The sequence below is a fragment of the Lycorma delicatula genome, chromosome 6 (genome assembly GCF_047948215.1).
Source record: "Lycorma delicatula isolate Av1 chromosome 6, ASM4794821v1, whole genome shotgun sequence".
NCBI lineage: Eukaryota > Metazoa > Arthropoda > Insecta > Hemiptera > Fulgoridae > Lycorma > Lycorma delicatula.
In genome coordinates, this window is record NC_134460.1 from 72,574,292 (window position 1) to 72,594,341 (window position 20,050).

At 31.5% G+C, this 20,050-nt stretch overlaps 1 protein-coding gene across 21 annotated transcripts in view; it reads left to right on the forward strand.

The window, feature by feature from the left end:
• Window positions 1-6,449: 6,449 nt before the first annotated feature.
• LOC142327137 (uncharacterized) overlaps window positions 6,450-20,050 on the forward strand; it is a 599,916-nt gene continuing 586,315 nt past the window's right edge. For 20 of the 21 annotated variants that reach the window (XM_075370041.1, XM_075370047.1, XM_075370046.1 and 17 more), the window contains exons 1-4: window positions 6,450-6,606; window positions 7,148-7,334; window positions 9,154-10,024; window positions 12,992-13,093. In XM_075370041.1, coding sequence (XP_075226156.1) covers window positions 7,161-7,334; window positions 9,154-10,024; window positions 12,992-13,093 — 1,147 coding nt within the window. In that variant the 5' untranslated portion in view covers window positions 6,450-6,606; window positions 7,148-7,160. Of the gene's footprint in view, window positions 6,607-7,147; window positions 7,335-9,153; window positions 10,025-12,991; window positions 13,094-15,281; window positions 15,317-20,050 lie in introns of those variants that run through there. The other variant, XM_075370059.1, reaches the window with a different exon arrangement.

The following is a 20,050-nucleotide window of genomic DNA, read 5'->3' on the forward strand; positions in this document are numbered from 1 at the left end:
TGGTTAAGCGAATCGGTGATTGGTAATTCATTAGTTTAATTAATCATTACATTAATTTTTACTGACATCGCCTACAAAGGCTTAGCTAGTTACGTTTACGAATCGTCACCATTTCGTATGAGATTCCTGATTTCTTCAAATATCATATACTGTTTTGTGAACGTAGGAAGCCGGGTCACTGTTTATTTTAGTCGATGTACCGCCATCTTTTTAGATCTCCGGATAACCATTTCGATTCGTTAAATTAGAACTCAACAGTAAATCGGTAACCTAGAAACATTAACACAATAAGGTTTGGCGTTAATGTATGACTGATCTGGCCCTGCTTCACGTTAACTACATCTATCTCAGGAAAGAATGTACTGAATTTATTTTGACGAAAGAAAAAAGGTATAAATCCAACTGAACGCTGTTTATTATACAATGTATGCCTAGTACATATTATAATATGAATTATATAATAAACAAAGTGTCAAAGTATTACTTTACTAGGTAAAACAATTTCTTTTTAATCAGTAATTAGATTAATCACTGATTTGATTTTAATATTATTTATTTCGTGTGGTTCTGCTTTAATTTATTTATCTTGGCAAGTTTATTGCATTGTACTTCATTCACCTTTCTTTTTCCTGTTTAGCCTCCGGTAACTACCGTTTAGATAAGTCTTCAGAGGATGAATGAGGATGATATGTATGAGTGTAAATGAAGTGTAGTCTTGTACATTCTCAGTTCGACCGTACCTGAGATGTGTGGTTAATTGAAACCCAACCACCAAAGAACACCGGTATCCACGATCTAGTATTCAAATCCATGTAAAAATATCTGGCTTTACACTTCATTCACCTAGTCTTGAGTTATTTTTTTAAAATGTTCTCCTTACCATTTATTTTTTGATATTCCATGATCCGGCACAAAGAATGTCATGGTTCTTATATTTTTTCATGATATTTTTAAAATACTCTCCATCTGAAGATTATATCGAATACTCTTTTATCCAAAAATGTTTTTATATTTTACTCGAGTGAATCTTTAGAGAGAACAATGGACAAATATTTCCTTTGAAATTCCACCTTAGTTCTGTTTTCAACTGTGTGGTACGCAGTAAGTGCAGTTTTTATGGTAAATGTAGTATAAAATTATGTATAGAGTAGTATCCCTAAAAGTGTTTAATTTAAAAAAGGTTTAATAATTCAATATTTGCCTTCGCCAAAAACGGGTTCTAAGTTAATTTTATTACTCATGAAAAAAATATTTCATTTTCTAGTTTCCACTACTCTTTTCAATGGATTTTTATTTAAATTGATGCTCATTTTTATCTTCGATAGAAGTTAGCCAAACGTTTGATGAAAGTTGTTTGCTGGATTTCAAAATAATAAATTTACTAATATATTCATGAAGGCATTTTTAAGACGGATGTTTTAATAGATTCGAGATTGTCAGAGTGCACTGTGTTTAAAAAATCAATACCGTGATTTTTTTTTACGACTATACGTATAAATTTTTCTAAATACCTTATTGTTCTAACACCAAAGTATCGTTAAGGTTTAAGAAAATTTGAACTGATGGCTTACGCATCTTTTTATTATTAATTTTTGGAAGGCTCTTGTGTCTAATGATTACGAAATGTGATAAAAACCTAATTCTTGAGACATACTGCAATATTTCGAGACAAGATCTCGAACGGCTACGAGATATCAGTTAGGATGTAACAGCTTTTCTTCATGACAGAGATACGGACCTTTCTAAAAACTTGTTACGTGCCTTTCCTAAAATATTAATGCCAATCGTAGACATTAATGTAAAAACTATGTTGAAGGCAGTAGATGCATTCACACGATTTAGAAGTTTTATCGACTAACCAGTAGACAATGATTACAGATAATTCTGCATAAATAAAAATTATTTATTTTACAAAAAAATACATAAAACTTATATTTTTACGTTTAATTCGATATTTGTTACGTTTTAATCGCTATTATTAAATAATGATTATTTTATATTTAAAATTCTGATCCGTTACTTATATTTTATCTAGAACATGTTTACGTATATTTACAATAAATTATTTTTACAATTGTTTATCTGAAATTGTAAATAACTAAACTAACCTTATCGACTCTTTGCTACTGAATATGAAGCTAAATAACTTGCTTAATCCGTAAAAAATCCAAGGTGGATTTATTCCTTAATCACTTTTCTCTAAGCTTAATATCAATGCAGGAATATATCTTAAAAAACTGAAGAAAATTACTTTTTGTGATTACTTTATAACCTAATTGGACGTTATTCTCATGCAAAAGGTGCAATAAAAAAGATTCTATGTATCTCGGCTTGATTAATCTGTTCTCATTTTCCTCGTCAAATACAGCTATTTTTCCAATTATAATCACTTTCCAAGTAATAACTATTTCAGTTAGGCGGAATGGTTGTAAAAATAAAAGCAAATTAGTTTCTTCGTTTTAATATGATGAAGAAAAAAATATAAACAGTAATTTAATTTAAAGTAATTTCGTAGTAATATTATTACGTAGCGAATGAAGTGGGTTTTGAAAATAAAAATTATTCTAAAATGACGGTAACGTTGTCCGCTTATTGCTATGGGATTCGGTTCAAACTCATAAGCGAAGTTATAACTCGACCGTAATAAATAGTGTAGTTTATTCATCATTTTGAACACAAGCAAAAATATTTTCTGAAATAAATAATAAAACGTAAGCACATATGTATATTTCAAATAGATATACCATCTATTCAGCCAGAGATGATTCAATCAAAAGAAAATATCTTAGTAAATGAAATTACATTTTGAATCAACTATAAATTTGTTAGATTACTTCCCTCCTTCGATTTTCTTGTACACCAAGTGAAAAAAATTATCTCTTGCAGTTACACTAAAATCATTATTTTTAATTCATATAAAATTTTATTAATACAAAATTTGATTAATGTTTTCAATTGCTATATCTTGCGTTTTAGGTTAAATCATAAGACCCGGTTTTAGTTGATAAACACATCAAGTTTTTTATACAGCTACCGACAAGGACAGTCCTCGGGTGAGTCCACTGGAAGGTTCCCCCACTACAGAACATAGAATCAAAGGCTCTATAGAACTCGGATCCGGTAATAAAACCGAAAATGGAAAAGAAAGGGCGATCTATCCTCGAAGGTACTTCAGTATGAGACCGACAACCGTCCCCGTTAACGAAGTCCCTTCATGAAGTGAGTGCCATTCCGACTACAATTCCTCTGCAACCTGCTCGAATGTGTACCGCAAACAAAAATTGTTTCTCCGTTCAGAAATAAATGTACCATCTTAGAACAGGTACTGGATTTTTAGTAAAGAAAAAACCTCCTCCGTTCCTGGATTTATGTGACTTGTAGAAGTATCCAGCACATCTATAAACAGTTTCCAGAACAGATATTTTCTTAACAGGTTAAGGAAAGTCGAAAACCACAAAGGAAAAGGAAGTGTGTAAATCACATTTCGTAAATATTCTTCAGGAAATAATTTTTTATGAGTAACTCCTAATCAGATTGCAGCAAACACCTGAAATTTAGTTTTATTTCTATTGTATACATATATGTATTGTTTACATTATTCTATTATTAGATTATTTTAACTAAATACTTAAAATCTTTTATAAATCTAAAAACCAAAATTTGCTCAATAAAATTATTAAACTGAACATACAGCTAAAAGAACAGTACAAGAATAATTTAAATTAAATTATTTAGAAGTAATCAAAAATTATTTTTTTATTTCAAAGAATTTTTCAGTAAAATGTTCCAGATTTACTTACTTCTTTCCTAATATTATCCCATCTGTTTACTTTCTACGGACTTTATTGTACGTAGTCTTAGCTGCCTTATAAAGTATCCTACCTTCTCATGTAATGTCCCTTTATGATTGTTAATCTCAAATTTTAAACACGTACGTACCAGATAATCCGGTCCACCCCCCCCCACCCCTCTTACATCCCATTAGGTGTTAAAAAGTTATTTTCTGATTTAAGTGATCCTTTAATTTATCGTAACATTAATTTCCTCACGCCTGAAATCACTTATTCTTGATTTAGGTGTTCAGAGTTTGCTAGATTCCATTAAAAATAGAAAGAAAGAGTTAAAGAAAATATAATGATAATTATCAGAAAATAATTAATTAGGCAAATATGAACTTCATTCTGCTATGTCGATAGGAAAAATATATAGCTTTAGACTAGTTGTTAATGACGTAATTATACTTTTATTAATAAGATATTTTTCTATTGGTTGGAATTTAGATTAGAGCATCTTAAGTTTTTAAAATATATTTAATTTTTCATATGAGTCCCTATTCGGGTATTAAGATACCAGCGAACAAAAATTCTCTATAATTAAACCATGTTTATACCGTAATTTGTAGGAAAGATGCAATAATTTATGCCTAAATATTTCAAAGGTATATCTATAACCGCCACTAAATAAATAATTACTCGTCCGATAAACGAAGATACAGCAGCAAGGGACATTTGTCCAGGCTCTGCGATTAGAAGGGAGATAAACTCCCGCTATCCTTGCGTTCCATTTCAAAGGTATGTTTTTTGTAGTAAACTTTTCCACAAGAAAATAGGTATAGTATAAATAAATAAAAATGGAAAAAAATAAATAAATAAAAATGAAATTAGGTATAGGCATAGAAAATATGTGTAGGAAATTTTATTATTAGGATGTATTCTGATATAATACTAGAGACTCGGAGTTAGTCAATAAAGATAGTAGCAGTACAGCGAAAATTACAATAAAAAAAAAGTTACGTAGAGTAGGTTATATAGTTATTAGAAAAATTTGGGATAGAATCTAGAAAATTGCCACTTTAATTTTATTTATAAAACTAACTGATAATTTACAAAGGAATTATGACTTTTTATTTAATACATTTTGTCGTAAACTTAAGTGATTATTTTTAAAGCCAACCATGTACAATTGCTCTTCACTGCGAGCGCCTGTGGGCTCTTCCTTTGACCAGATATTAGATACCTTTTTTCGGCTGACACATTTAGATGTTTACCTGTTCTATTCGGTAACGTCTCTTTTTATTTCTTATTTTGAGGTTTCGTAGAGGAATTTCCCTTTTTTTGTAATCCTAAGTAGTCTTAATCGAGGTATTTCGTTTCATTATTGAAACATTCTTAAATTTTATCATGTTATGTTTTCAGATCATTGTTATAATTTATCAATTATAGTTATTTAAGGAAGAGATTTTAATTAACTTATGAAAACGATTTAAGGGTATTCTATCACGAATTATGATGTGCAAAACTGATTAAAAAAAGTCACATTATAAATAAACATGGATTTTAGTTTAATTTTATTTACTGGAGAATGAAACCTTAAAGTTCTGAAGAAGCTAAAGGAACATTTAGTGTTACTGTACCAGTGAGACTGAATGAAAAAAATTGTAAATGCTTCTCTCTAAACTTGTAATTAATGATAGCATATATTATAAACTATTAATAGTGGTAGTGGTCACGGTACGCCATGAAATACACGGCAAATGCAGTAAAAAAAAATTGTATTAAATAAAATAGTAGCTAGCATGGCATCAGACCAGATTATTTTTAGGTCTTCGTATACCGAACGCCATTGTGCCAGTTCATTGACTTAACAATCAACTCACGTTGTGTCTCGAATACAATATAAGGTCAAGGATATATGATGACCGTGAACGATTCTGCTCTATAATCCTTTTAAGTTCTGTTCCCTGAAAAATCTAAATACTGGGAATGTAAATTTTTAGTAACTCTTTTCAAAATAAATCCGCTGATAAATATGAAATAAATTTTATAATTAATTAATTTAAGATATTCAAATATAATTAATGTATTTATTTAATTTTGAATTCAGAGGTTAATTTTATTTTTATCATCTATACATGAAGTAAAAAATAAATACGATAAAAAATTAATAAGTTCAATTTAAAAAAAAAAAACAACGTAAATAACAGATATTTTTTTCTTAACTGCACAAAGATTAACGAAAAAAATATTGTTACAAAATACATGATTTACGTCATATCTTAAGATTTTTTTTCTTTGAAAAATACGTCATAAGAAATTTTCTTTTATACATGGCTGATTTTCTTTTTAATTGATTTTTATTTACGTCTAAACACTTTTACTTCTTCGCGTAGTAGAAAAACTATCAAATAATATTTTTCTTATGAATATTTAAACGGTAGTTTAAAATTAAAAAATATATATATTATTTAAAAAATATATTTATAGGCTGAAAAGATAATGAATTTAATAAATAACATTAATTATGAAACATGCTGTAACAGAAAAAAACCGTTGCACGCGGAGAAATAGTACTAAGCGACCACACCGTTCCGTGGCTGAACAAGACGTTGGTGGGGACGATTTTGCTGCGCAGAGTTTCAATGTAGAGCGTACTACGCAGATAAGAGGTTGTATGGGGGAATGTTTTCCGTTTACATCCTAAGTCACCTTTTCTGAGTTGTAGCAACTGATGCTTTTCGCCAGGCTGAAGCGTATCGTCATTGATGCTTAGATCGTTGAGGAGGGATGTTGTTTGTTGTGCTTCGGTGAAACGCTTGTGATATTAAAGGTGCGTATCTATCTGAATATTAAGTTAAGTTTTCAGTGCATTTGTATGCACTACTAATTAGTGTAGTTAGAAAATTGCGTTTCAATTTGTGTATTTAGCTAAAAAGGTTGATGTGATTTATTTCGATCTTTTTCTATAGATCAGAGGGTTGAAGTCTTAACTAGCTAGATTTTGTGCTAGTTAACGATTAAAATTAGTAGTTAAAATAGCGTTGGCGGTTTGTATTCGCTGTGCAATTTATCCGGTAGTTTAGTAAATTTGAAGATTGCGATTCAAGATGGCGTCTGTTGGGCGTGGCAATGAGTTATTCTATTGTCGCTGTGAATATTTTTCAGTTGTAAATATACGTATCTAATTATTAAAATTGCGTATTTTTGTAATTTTTCTTACGAAGGTGTCAAGGAAGTCTAATTTACCCTAGTACAAAGATAGTACTGGTTGCGTCTTAAAGTTTTTAATAGTAAAGAGATTGCGACGCGACTACTTTTAAATCTTTAGAATCTGTGACTTTTTAAATTTAATTCAAGTGTTATTGTTGCAGGTTTATTGTGATAATGGCAGCCGATCAACAGTTTTGTCTTCGATGGAACAACCACCAAAGTACCTTGATCTCTGTATTTGATACATTATTAGCAAGTGGTCAACTAGTGGACTGTACTTTAGCTGCCGAGGGACAGTATTTGAAAGCACACAAAGTAGTTCTGTCAGCGTGCAGTCCTTATCTAGAGGTAAGTTAATTTTATCAATTAGAAAACTGTACAGTGCTTGATAGGTTTCTTGATAGGTCAATTTCTATAAATGTTCCAGTAACGTTTTCAATTCTAATCCGTAATTTGAGAAATAAGGCCATTTCTGTAGTTCGGAGTTATTTCTAAACCATTATATTTAATGGCTAGCAATTTTTAAATTTATGTTTGGGAGTTAAGCAGTTAGTGTGGGACAATTGCTTGCCTTTCAATAAATGTGGGGTCACATTCATGAATTTTGTTGCAGAAAATAACTCTGGCTTCTTAACTTAATATTAGTTATACAATTCTTTAATCACAAACTCTAGAATGCGATTCTGATTTTCTTTAAAATAAGTGAAATTTACTTTGTGCAACATAGGTTGTTAAAATTATTTTAGTTTGAAGAATGCATATACTGTGGAACACTACATTTTTTTTTTTTGTGAAAAATGATCTGTTCATTGAACCTTCTTTATTAATTTTATCTAAATAAAAGCTCGATGTAATACAGCATTCTCCCCCCCCCTCAAAGTAAGGATTAACTTTAACACTAGCTGTTAGTTATCTGATAAAGTAGACGTAGAAATTTGGCTGTAGGTCGTATAGACGCCCATTTTCTTCCTCAAGGCTTTCCTTGAGAAAAAAATTAAAATGTACATATGATCATGTTAGATGTACATACTTGTAAGTACTAAGTATGAGGTTAAACTCAGGCTTCTAAGCAGACTTTCTTAAAACTGTTATGTTAGGAGAATGATGATATTTCTTTTGTGTAACAAAAGAAATATATATATATATATAATATTTATACATACCCATTTATATATATACATTAACTAAAATGATATATTACATATGGAACACACTAATCTTAATCCATCTAAATCAAGCGTTTTTAGTTGGAAAGAATTTATCTTAAAATAGCGGATTTTCCTTTAATATTTGGTGGCTTGGTTTTAGCAACTGGCTTGGTGGAAGCTGTTGTCAACCAAGGTGTTGGCCTTATTAGTGAAATTAATTTTTTTTTATATCTGTAAATGTAGTTTTTAGTAGGAAGGATATTTGTATAATATAGGTGATATTCATATGAAGTAAGGTACATAATTGGCAAAATTATTTAAAAGGAAAAATTACATAATGTTAATTTTTGTATAAAGCTTAAATAACATTGTTCCTTTTGGCTTAATTCCTAATTTATTTTCTCCGAATAAATAAATAAAACAACCAGAACTGCTGGTTGTACAAATGTCATTTTAACTATAATACATTATTTGGTTTAAAAGTAAATTATTGTAACATTAAAAATTTCTTTAAGAAACTAATTGACATCAATTTTTGAAGTTAAAAATTGCTGTTTGTGGCAAAACTTTCTAGTAAAGGAGAGTTCTTGTACTTCAATTTTTTGGTTAAAACTTATTTAATTTGAATTGCTTTAATGGAACTATAATTAAATTTATTTTAAAATTCTATATTTAGGTGTTGATGGATGCCACTGTAATGCTGCATTGAAATAAAAATTAATAAACAAAAATTAAATTAATAAATAAGCGTGCTTTAGCTTGCCAGTCACAATTGGTTAAGGTTAAGAAGTATAGCAGTATCTAAGTTTAGTGATCATGCAATACACCAAAATCTAATTTGTTCCAGTGTTTAAAACTAAAAAAAAAAAGTTACATTACATTAAATGTAATTGTAGTAAATTGTGATTAGGCTGTTTGAATAACTAGGATAAGTGGTGATCATATGAGACCCAAATTATAAAGTTAGTTGGAACTTGTAAGCCTTCTAACAAGGATTTTTTTTCTTTCTTTTGTTGCAGGTGTTACTGAGTCAGCATTATGAAAAGCATCCTATTGTTATTTTAAAAGATGTGAAGTTTCAAGAATTAAAGTCCATGATGGACTATATGTATAGGGGGGAAGTAAACATATCTCAGGACCAGTTAGGAACTTTTTTAAAGGCAGCAGAGTCTTTACAAATTAAGGGCCTGTCAGATAGTGGAGGGGAAAATGATTCTAGAGATGTAGGATCGACAAATAAACGGCAAGAGGCGCCGCCCCCTCCTGCAACTAGAAAAGCCTCTGTTCCCACTTCCCAGCCTAGATCTCCTGCCGTAATACCTCAGTCTTCTTCAGGTCTAACAATCGAGCCTAGAAGGCAACCCCATGTAGTAGATATCCCACCAAGTAGCCCCCATAGATCAAGAGAAGGAAGTGTATCGCCAACTCCAAGAAAACGTAGAAGGCAGAGGAGGCCATCTCAGGGTGATGAAACTAACCAACTTAGTAGTGATAGTCATATAGATACAAGCAACTCATGTGATCTTCCAAGTCAGGCACAGTCCACTCCCGTTCCTACCATTCCTGCGACCATGACACCTGTTGTGCCCTCTTCTGCGCCTTCCACTATTAGTAAATCCATTGAATCGGAACAACCACCTCTAGAGACTGATCAATTGAATAGGTTAGGAACGAGTATAAATTCAACTGTTACTTTGGAATCTGGACTGATAAAAGAAAAACTGGAGCCAACTTCAGAAATCCTACTTGAACCGAAGACTGAGTACCTGGAAGATGTTAATAATGAGGATAGTGTAGAAGATTTGACTTTGGATGATGATGATGATATGGATGCTAGTGGAAATATGGATATGGCGAGACCTGGACCGTCCCACGTAGATTCTAATCAAAGTAAGTAACATGATTTTACCTTTTTTGCATTATTTGTATGTACTGGTTTATTGAAGTTACAACAGTGACATTTTGCTCAAAAAAAAGAAAAAAACTCAAAACTAAAGTAACAGTGTAAAGTGAAAATCTGCTCAGTGTAGTCTTGCACAAGTAGGCATTAGTCTTAGATAGTCCACAGATAGTGTGCAATTAGAAAGATCATGATCCATTCACATTATGATTTCATGAATTCTGTCCAACTATCAAGGTTGTAAATACACAATGGTCTGTGCATTAAGACCTTGATACATTGTAACAGACAGATTATCATTGTAAATGACCAACATGGTCAATCTCTGGTTACATTTCTAAATTTATTACATTTTTAATTACACATTGCTAAATCTGTTGGAAGTCAAACTTATTGTATCAAATTCCAAGATTTAAAATAGTTTTTTTCTATATGAGAGTCTGAATGAGGTTTACAATGAACAAAGCCCCGTATGGTTATCACAAGATTTTCTTTTTAATTTAGAACTGCTAGTAAATTTTCAATCTTGTGTATTAACTTGTGTATTAACGCCACCGCATCTACAGCTTTATTTAAAAAATCTGATTTCGGTGGAAAAAATGGGCCGATATAGCTTCGAAACAGTTGTTTCTTTATTAATTTTAATAAATTGTTATTTTATAAATTTAACCAAACTTAACCTACGCTCGCTTTGCACCCTGACTAATTAACAGGAGTGTTTTGATTATCTAAATATAATACATTTTTGCAGGAATTACTGAATTTATTAAATACTCAAAAAAAAAATTACGGTGTTAGTCAAGGTTAGCGAGCGAAGTGAGTGTAGGTTAAGTTTGATTAAATTATATTTATAAAATAAATAAATGTAAATAACAATTTATTAAAATTGAGACTTCATTTTCCACTGAAGATTGACTATATACTTTTTAAATAAAGCTGTAGCTGTGGTGGTGCTAATTTGCAAGTACCAAATTTACAAATCGGGAAAGGTTCTTCATAAATTTTGCTAAAAATTTCGTAATTTTGCTTGAACAAAAAATGTATTAAAATTTGGTAAATTAATTTCAGATTTTTATTCGACTTCTTTTCACCTAGTTTTAGACCTTAATGGAAAAGATTTTAACCTAATGAACAATTGTGTTCAACCTAATATGTAATTTATTTTTGAAAGATTCACATAGTGCAAAAGATTTTTAATTTTAACCTAATGAACAATTTTGTTCAACCTAATATGTAATTTATTTTGTGTTAACTGCAATATCTGCTAAAATAGCTTTTAATTTCAATATAAAGCTATTTATATTATATCTATTTAAGCTATTTAAATTATAAGTTTTTATAATTTATCTTCATAGAAAATATTTAGATTGATAATTTTTTACCTACATACAAAATGTTGGTAAATTTCTTATATGGACAATGGAGTTTTGCGAGATAGTGCCCTGACTACAGAACATAGTAAATACAAACTTGCCATTACAGCTGGGTCAGCTGATCAAATGCACTTGAAAGTTCCTAGCTTTACACTTTATAAATTAGGCTGAAAATAAATTAGATAATTTTGAAAGATTCACATAGTGCAAAAGATTTTTTAACCTAATGAACAATTGTGTTCAACCTTAATATGTAATTTATTTTATGTGCACTGCAATATCTGCTAAAATTGCTTTTTCATTTCAATATAAAGCTATCTATATTTATCCCTTGAGTTTTTATAATTTATCTTCCTATAAAATATTTAAGATTGATAATTTTTTACCTAGATATAAAATGTTTGTAAATTTCTTATATGGACATTGAGTTATGGTGAGATAGTGCCCCGACTACAAAACATAGTAAATACATACAAACTTGCCATTACAGCTGGGTCAGCTGATAAGATCAAATTCACTTGAAAGTTCGTAGTGCTTTACACTTAATAAATTAGGCTGAAAATAAATTGGGTAATTTTGAAAGATTCACATAGTGCAAAAGATTTTTACCTAATGAACAATTGTGTTTAACCTAATATGTAATTTATTTTATGTGCACTGCAATATCTGCTAAAATAGCTTTTTCATTTCAATATAAAACTATTTATTTATACCTTAAATCTAAATTTAAGTTTTTATAATTTATCTACATATAAAATATTTAGCATAATTTACCTATATTTAAAATGTTTGTAAATTTCTTATATGGACATTAAATTTTGTGAGTGCGCAGACTACAGAACATAGTAAATACAAACTTGCCATTACAGCTGGGTGAGCTGATGCTCAAATGCACTTGAAAGTTGCTAGCTTTACCCTAAACTTGTTGCACTGTGAAAACTTTATTATAAAATTACTAAAAAAAATATTAAAGTGGAAGAAAGTTAAAAAGAGGCCATAATTATAGCAAATCGGGTCATTTTAATCTAAACGTAACTAGTGAAACTGCTAAACTAGATTTCAAATTTTTTGTTATATTATAAAATGCAAGTATATGATTGCACAGAATCGTACTTATAGCACAACTATATAAAGGTTGTAATTACAATGTTAATCTCTGGTTACATTTTTAATTTCACGTTGCTAAATCTGTAGAAGCCCAAACTTATTGTATCTAATTCAAAGATTTAAAATGTTTTCTCAAAATTTGAATTTAAGAATTTTTTCTATGAGAATAAATTGAGGTTTACAATGAACAAAGCCTGTATGGTTATCAGATGTTCTTTCTTTTTAATTTAAAACTGCCAGTAAATTTTTAATCTTTTAAATTTACGCTACAGCTAATTTAAATAAAGCCTACAGCTTTATTTAAAAACAAAGTAGTCCCATCTTATTTCGGTGGAAAATGGGCCGAAGTTTCTTTATTAATTTTTATAAATGGTTATTTATATTTATTTTATAATTATAATTTAACCAAACTTAACTTATGCTCGCTTCGCTCGTTAACCCGGACTAATTAACAGGAGTGTTTTAATTTCTGTGCAGGCTTTACACCTTGGCAACATATACAGTCTGGAGACAGATCTGCCACAGATGAAGTATTTATGGCTGCACAAGAAGCAGTAGGTGCTCATAGAGACTCGCAAGGTAAGCACCAGTTTACCATTACTGTAATCTCGTGGCATCATCATGATAGCAGGCATTAGATGGTGCCACAGAGAACAATACTTGTGTGTAGCTGAATTTGATAATAAATTTTAAAAACCTTAAGCAAGTTCTATAAATTTTTAATTTTGAATTTTGATTGGTCTGCATTATAAGTATGCTTGTGAAAAAATTCAAAATGTCCTTTCCATGTGAATGTGGACATATTGAATTCCACATGCATTAATCAAATTTGTTACACACAATTAGACATCTTTAACATGATTTCTGATAATTCCATATTTCATGTTGAAGAAATTTAATTAGTTTTAAGTTAGTAATGTAAGTTGTGATAGGTAAGGCGCACATGGAATAATTGTATTAAACTCAGAATTTCTAATTGCCTAAGTGTAGGTTAAATATTTATTTACACATTTTATTGAATTCTGTGTGGGCCCAGCCTTCAATAGTTAGTAAATGGTTCTTCTTTTTCTGTCGCATGCTGTTGGTTAAGTGGTATATGGTAAAAGTTATGGGTATTTGCATCTACAAATCAGTTAAGCTTTTAACATTGTAAATATACTAAATATATAAATAATATGCTTAAAGTCTATAAAAATAGCTGTCGGTTAACTAAGGGTAAAATCATTTTTATTGGGATGAAGAGGGTTGAAGAGAGAAGAGGATGCTGTTAAGAATGGTTGGTATTTTGTTGTAGCATTAAACTATTTTAGAAGGTGGAATAAATCTGTTCATTTCTCACTGTATTAAATTAATCTAAATGAATAATTTATTCTGAATTTAAAGTAACATTTATTCCATCTTGTGTGGTCTGGAGTAGGAACACAGTGATCTAATTAAGAGTTAGCTGTATTCTTAATTCCTCCACATTATTTAGTATGGATAAGAATTACTAATCTAATCTAATTAGGGGCAATGTTAGTATGAATGGTAACTTTTAGATTCTCCTGATTTTTCTCCCATATCGGTATGTTTTATATATCCCATATCGTATGTTGGCTATATTTATTTAGCTGGGTTAACGGTAGTTGCTCATTACTTTAGCGTGTTTGTAGATCGTAATAGCGTTGACTAATTAAAGATCAATCTGCTCAAGTTAAGATGTCTACAAAATTGAATTTTTATGTATGCAGATACGGGAAAATAGTAATACGAGCTAGTGTATGTTGGTGCTGAGTATGCCATTCTTAAGCCGGAACAAATTTTACTATTGATTGATAAAGCATTTTAAAGCATTTTCAGTTATTCGTATCTGAATGTACATGTAAAATCGTTACCAAATGATGCGTCTACTTACGGTGGAAGTGTTTTTATTAATTTAATTCGTGGTTTTAATCCTTTTTTTCTGAAGTCATCAAAAGTGGTTTTCTCCCTGTGGAGAATGCTGAAGAAAGGTGCCCGGATTGTTCTCAAGACAACAGTGAGTAAGTATTGGTAAACGGTATCGGTAACTTTTTTTCTTAAAATTTTAAATAGTATTAAGTTGTATAAAAAGTAGGGAGTAAAATTATATAGAGGATAAAATAGGAATGTAGTGTCCCTTTTAAGTTAAAATAGGATTTTTAAACTATCAGAATAGGGCGATAATTGCTGGGAGTGGTTTTATAACACTTAGTTCAATTTTCTCAAAGAAACTTTTCAAATGGGCTGTGTAGAATTTAAATAATTTAACATTATTGTAGGTATTATTTATTCCAACATTATATCATGTAGGTATGGTTAGAAATATTTATAGTTAATATGTAAAATGTATAAAAATATTCATTCTTTCTGTTAGAAAATTGGGAAAGTTGGGCATAGTGATATTAGCAAGTAGGGCATAGTAAATTAGCTAGCTCCCTCTGCAAATTACTACAGTAGGATGTTACTTTCCTGGAGGAGTTTTGTCAAAGTAGGAAATTTTTCTTGAATTATAAACCAGTAGGATTGTAATGAAAGATTGTATGACTGGAATTGTATGCTTGTGTGGTGTTGTAGTTGAATAAAAAATGCTACAAAACTACTTTGATGAATGAGTTTTTAACTGGTTATTGCCAAAGTCAGTGTAAACTTAGGGCAAAATAGTAAGAGGTTGATAAGAAACTGGTGTTTTTTGGGCCTGTGCGTCCTGTTTTTGAAATGCAGGTATTTTCAGGCAATTGGTGTTTGGACTAGTGCCTTGGTTTTTCAGATACAGGTATCTTGTGCTAGTGCTGACGCCGTTGCTAAGCTGGTAGTAAGTATCGTCGGTCTTCTAGCTGCTCTCTGAAGAAAACAAAAAGGTATGGTGAAAATGCTACTAGTCTGAAGAGTGTTAAGAAAGTTTGATAACATTTTATTTCAAAACCGTAATTTGTTATTTGACTGCTAACTCTTCTGGCTTTTCAGTATTATCTTTATGGTTAAAAATATTATGCTTGGAGGGGTATTATTTTTGAAAAATTCTGATATTGTAATGAAATTTAAATAGATAAAATCCAGATTTTTTTAAACTCCCTACACAATCAAAAATATAAAAAAATGAGTGATCCTTTAATCGCGTGTTCGGGTTGTTTATAGAAATTAAAAATGTAGAAATTAGTAAAACGTTAATTTGCTTTTTGCAGAAATATTGCTGCTGTACATACAGATGAATGGGTGGGGGGGTGGTAGGTAAAATTTAATGCCAATAGCCCCCTCCAAATGTTTTGCTACGTAATAGTATAATTGTAATAAACGCATTTTAAAAAATTGGGTTAATTTGTATTGTAATTAACGCAAGTGAAATTGCATAGTGTTAATCTGCCCGAAATTACGTTTTCGTAAATGGCTTTTTGTTTATAACAAACAAAAATCCAGACTAGTTTGCGCGAAACCGTGTCTGTGATAATTGTCTGTACAGGATAGAAATCGGTAATGCACGTAGAATTTTCGATTTCATGAATATCTATACTAGGTTTTAAATGGCCGACAAAGTTGTGAAACTATATTTCCGCTAAAATATGGCATCATAAATTTAATGTACGCAAAGAAACTGTTACAGGGTTCACTAAAATTTATCAATCCTTAAATACACAGTAAAATTTTGCGCCGGGGCTTAATATCATAGTTGACGCGTACCCCTTATTAGCTTGCTGAAGTGTACTCTCAACCAGGCTTCCGGTGTGCCGAAAAAATATAAGGGGAAGTTGAGGCTATAAATTGCTAGTAAGTTTTTTCGCGTTGACAGTTGACACTAATTTCAATTTAGTGGCGTCCAGTAACCCAAACCGGTTTTGATAAGCAAATTTACAGAATGCATTCGACTATTTTTCTGAGCAGAAAATTCTTTTCCCTGTATTGCTAGCCGCGAAGCTAAATTCAGGCTACCTTAATTTAACAAATCGAATTGAGAGTTCTGGAAACGGCCCTAAGAACTTGTGAAAACTTGCCTGATTGTTTTAAATTCCGGACCGGAGAGTAATTTAATCGAAGGTTAAATTAATCGATTGTTCATGGTTAACGCCGCAGCACGAGTGGCCAAACCATGATGTGCGTGCGCTACTGGTGGGCGGTTACAGTAAACCTCGTTTGAGCATTAGTGCTACTTAGGTTTTCCTTCGTTCCTGGCTTGGCCGTTTGGTCGTTAAAAACCGCGAATTTTCTCGATTATTCATTCTCTTTCATTATTCATCGTATAATGTAAAAAAACTGACCTCAAGTTCACATCGTGACTAGGAATATGTTACGGTCAGGCCAGTACGTATATCTTGTGATATCGACAATAGACGATTGTTCTAAAAGACGATTACAATAACGATTGTAATGCTTGAAACATTACGATCAGAGTACGTTGTATTGAAAACTAAAGCGCGTTTAACCACCGTATTTATTTGTGCCCGTCTTCCCTTTCTAAACATTTTATTGCAGAAAGTATTTTACAATTTTATAATTTTGACGGTCGAATGAATTCGTTTGTGTATGTATATTTGTGTAGAACAATAAAAAAACTATTGACGACCGACGATACCATTGCAAGCAAGTTAATGATTTTTTTGTTAAATGAAATTTTAGATTAAATTAAGACTACTGACGACACTACCATGGCAAGTTAATTTTTTAAATTAAATTGTACGTATAAAACATGAGAATTAAAGGTAAAGGTAAAGGTAAAGGTAAATGGTGGTATAGTAACAAAACTGTGAACATTGTTAAAGTATTTATAGTAAGCATAATAAACCTACGCCAAAGTTCGCCTGCAGGTTTGAGATGAAGCAATCTGTCTGAGAAGTTAAAAATCAAGACTTGTTTGTCGAACAAAGATTAAATTTGAAAGGTAAGTTGTGAAAATATTATCTGTTAAAGATTGAAAAATTTGCACTAATCTAATAAGATCAAATTTAATGAATAAGAATTATGGGAATTCAAAGGGCACTTTGATCCTAAAGAATGCAGTGTGTGGCAAAACTGGATTCTTTCGATTTCCGTGGCTTTGAAGCATATCTCCCTCGCCTGTACACTTTTACGAATTCAATTCGTTATCCTTTCAGCAATATTGTTAAAACTGCTAGATATCATTTTCTGGAGAATTCACTGGACACGTGAAGATACTCTATAACCGCTTGTTACGCTACGCCAAACAAGTTCTATTGTTCAAATCTTTCTTAAAAATTCCGCGTAATTTTCTTGGACTTCCAATTATTGCATAGCCTCATTTTAAATGTTCGGGAATTTGCAACAGTTCCACAAAAATTGTTAAATTTTCCAAATTGCTGGTTTCTTGTGGCCATAGCCCGCCAGGAAGTTGATCAATTCTGTCAAACGTACATTTTTGGTCGTTAAAACTCAATTTTGCGTTTTCCCTATATCTATTGTTACTGCGCAAAGTGCAGTATGGCTTGCGAAATACAATACCTACTAGTCTTCTCAATAAATAAGCAAATTTCCGCACAAATATATACGCGGATAAAAAAATTAAGTTTAATTGACTAGCAAATAAAAATTTTGGTACAGTACCAAAATTATATACCATAATGTTGCTAAATAGAAGAAAATGCGTTGTCAATGGGCGTGACAAATTTTATGTGCACATGCGTGACATGAATTCGTTCACGATTTCTGCTCGTCAGAATTTCGCTTCCTGCTTGTCAGAATTTCGCTTCCTGCTTTCGTGGATACTCGTCCCGTGCGAATAAAGATCACTGGCTGTGATCATACATTCCGTTCCGTATTAATTCATGGAAAATGTTGATTTAAATTAAAATTTTTGCAGAATGCTAAATTGCTAATTTTATTCGGTAAATAGCAGATTCGCCACTAAAATTTCATTTTGTAGATTGTTTTTGGTTCCTCCTTTACAACGGCGATTTTAAATAAGTTTGTGCCCCAGTAAATTGGTTTATGGATTAGACTGGCCAGTTCACACTAGCTAGGATTATCGCTTTGCCTAAGTGCTGCATCAGTTGTCACAGCGTACCAGTGCGAGGATTATTCAAATTGCTCCCAGTTTGGCATTTAAGTTTGTTGCAAATGCTGTACATTTTTTCGGTTTCTGTAAATTGACAGGAATTACAAAAAAGTGAAATGTAATTTTCATTGCTGGACGACCGTGTAATTTTGTGGAAACCATTCATTTATTGCATTAAAGGCAATTTGCCAGAGTATCTTCTGTTTTTTGTAGGCGTTGGATATTTTGCAACAATTGCAGAAGTTTTCTGCATTAAATATTTACATTTAAGCGAATTCGCATTTATAAGCAAATCCGTGTTTGCGACAAGGTCAATTTTTTTCAAGCTCATACGCGATCAATTTTTCATTTGTCACTAACAGTTTGCTTAGTAACGTGGGTTTCCAGTGTCCTATTGGGGTAGTCGACAGTGTTTTCTTAGCTACACAAATTTAGTTTCTCGAGCCAGACTAAAAACCAAAGTGCGTTTTACTCCTTGTCCAAAAATCGGATTTGCAAATCTGGCGTGTTAAAAATCATTAGACCAAGCATTATCCGTAGGTAAATTATACAAGGATTCGCAAGTTCATTGCCGGAATTCGTTGGCAAATTTTAAAATTTGCTAAAGAAAGTAACGTGAGGAGGTACTGGTTTACGGGTGTGGTTGGCTGCCCCCCAACGGTCACATTTTAGGAGCTGAGTACGAGCAAACTGTTTTTATAATTAAGATTTTTTGCCTAATTACATTTTTTGGCCTTTGGGTCACTTCATCAATAGATGGGAAAAATTGGTCTCTTACTTTGAGTCAAAACAGCTTGAATTTTTTGAACCGAAAAATTCACGTTTGACAACCCTGAATTCTATGAATAAAGACTGCAATACGGTATTCCAAGACTGCATTAATCAGTTCTGTCAATTGGGAGGTTAAACGTATTGTGGTTTGTTCAAACCGTACAGTCTTATTTGTCTCTAAGTCCCAGTCTTATTTTTACCATACCACTTAGTCGGTGGGGTTTGTGGTGGTTACAAACCTCATTCATGTAACTCTGAGCGCCACACTCTAAATGACGCGCCAGGCCACATGACATTTATACAAAGTTTTACCAGATTTTCCACCCAAATTTGCGTGTGTGCAATTGACATGTGAAACTTTGTATAAATTTATACAAAGTACAAGTATTATTTATACTCCTTATTCACATTGTCTATATACACATCAGATTCAAAAATTATTCACAATCTTAGAAGAAAAAAATATACAAAAAAACCAAATTAAAAATAGTTTGGCACATTTTGCAAGAAATGTGTATTTGTTTTTCATTGTGTCGCACACCATGCCGAGTGTTTGCATTGGACATAGATGCTGTGTGAGGATGGCCAGTGCAGTTGTTACAACTCTAAAGCAACTTTCCTGAGCCACTTCAGCCCTCGTCGCAGGAGGCAGACAATTGATCTGGTACAATCTACGTAGATTGCCTTAACGGCATTGTAATGTGCTATGATTTCATTGATCCAAATTAAGGTGCCTCTACCATTATGGTACATTGCGTTTATCC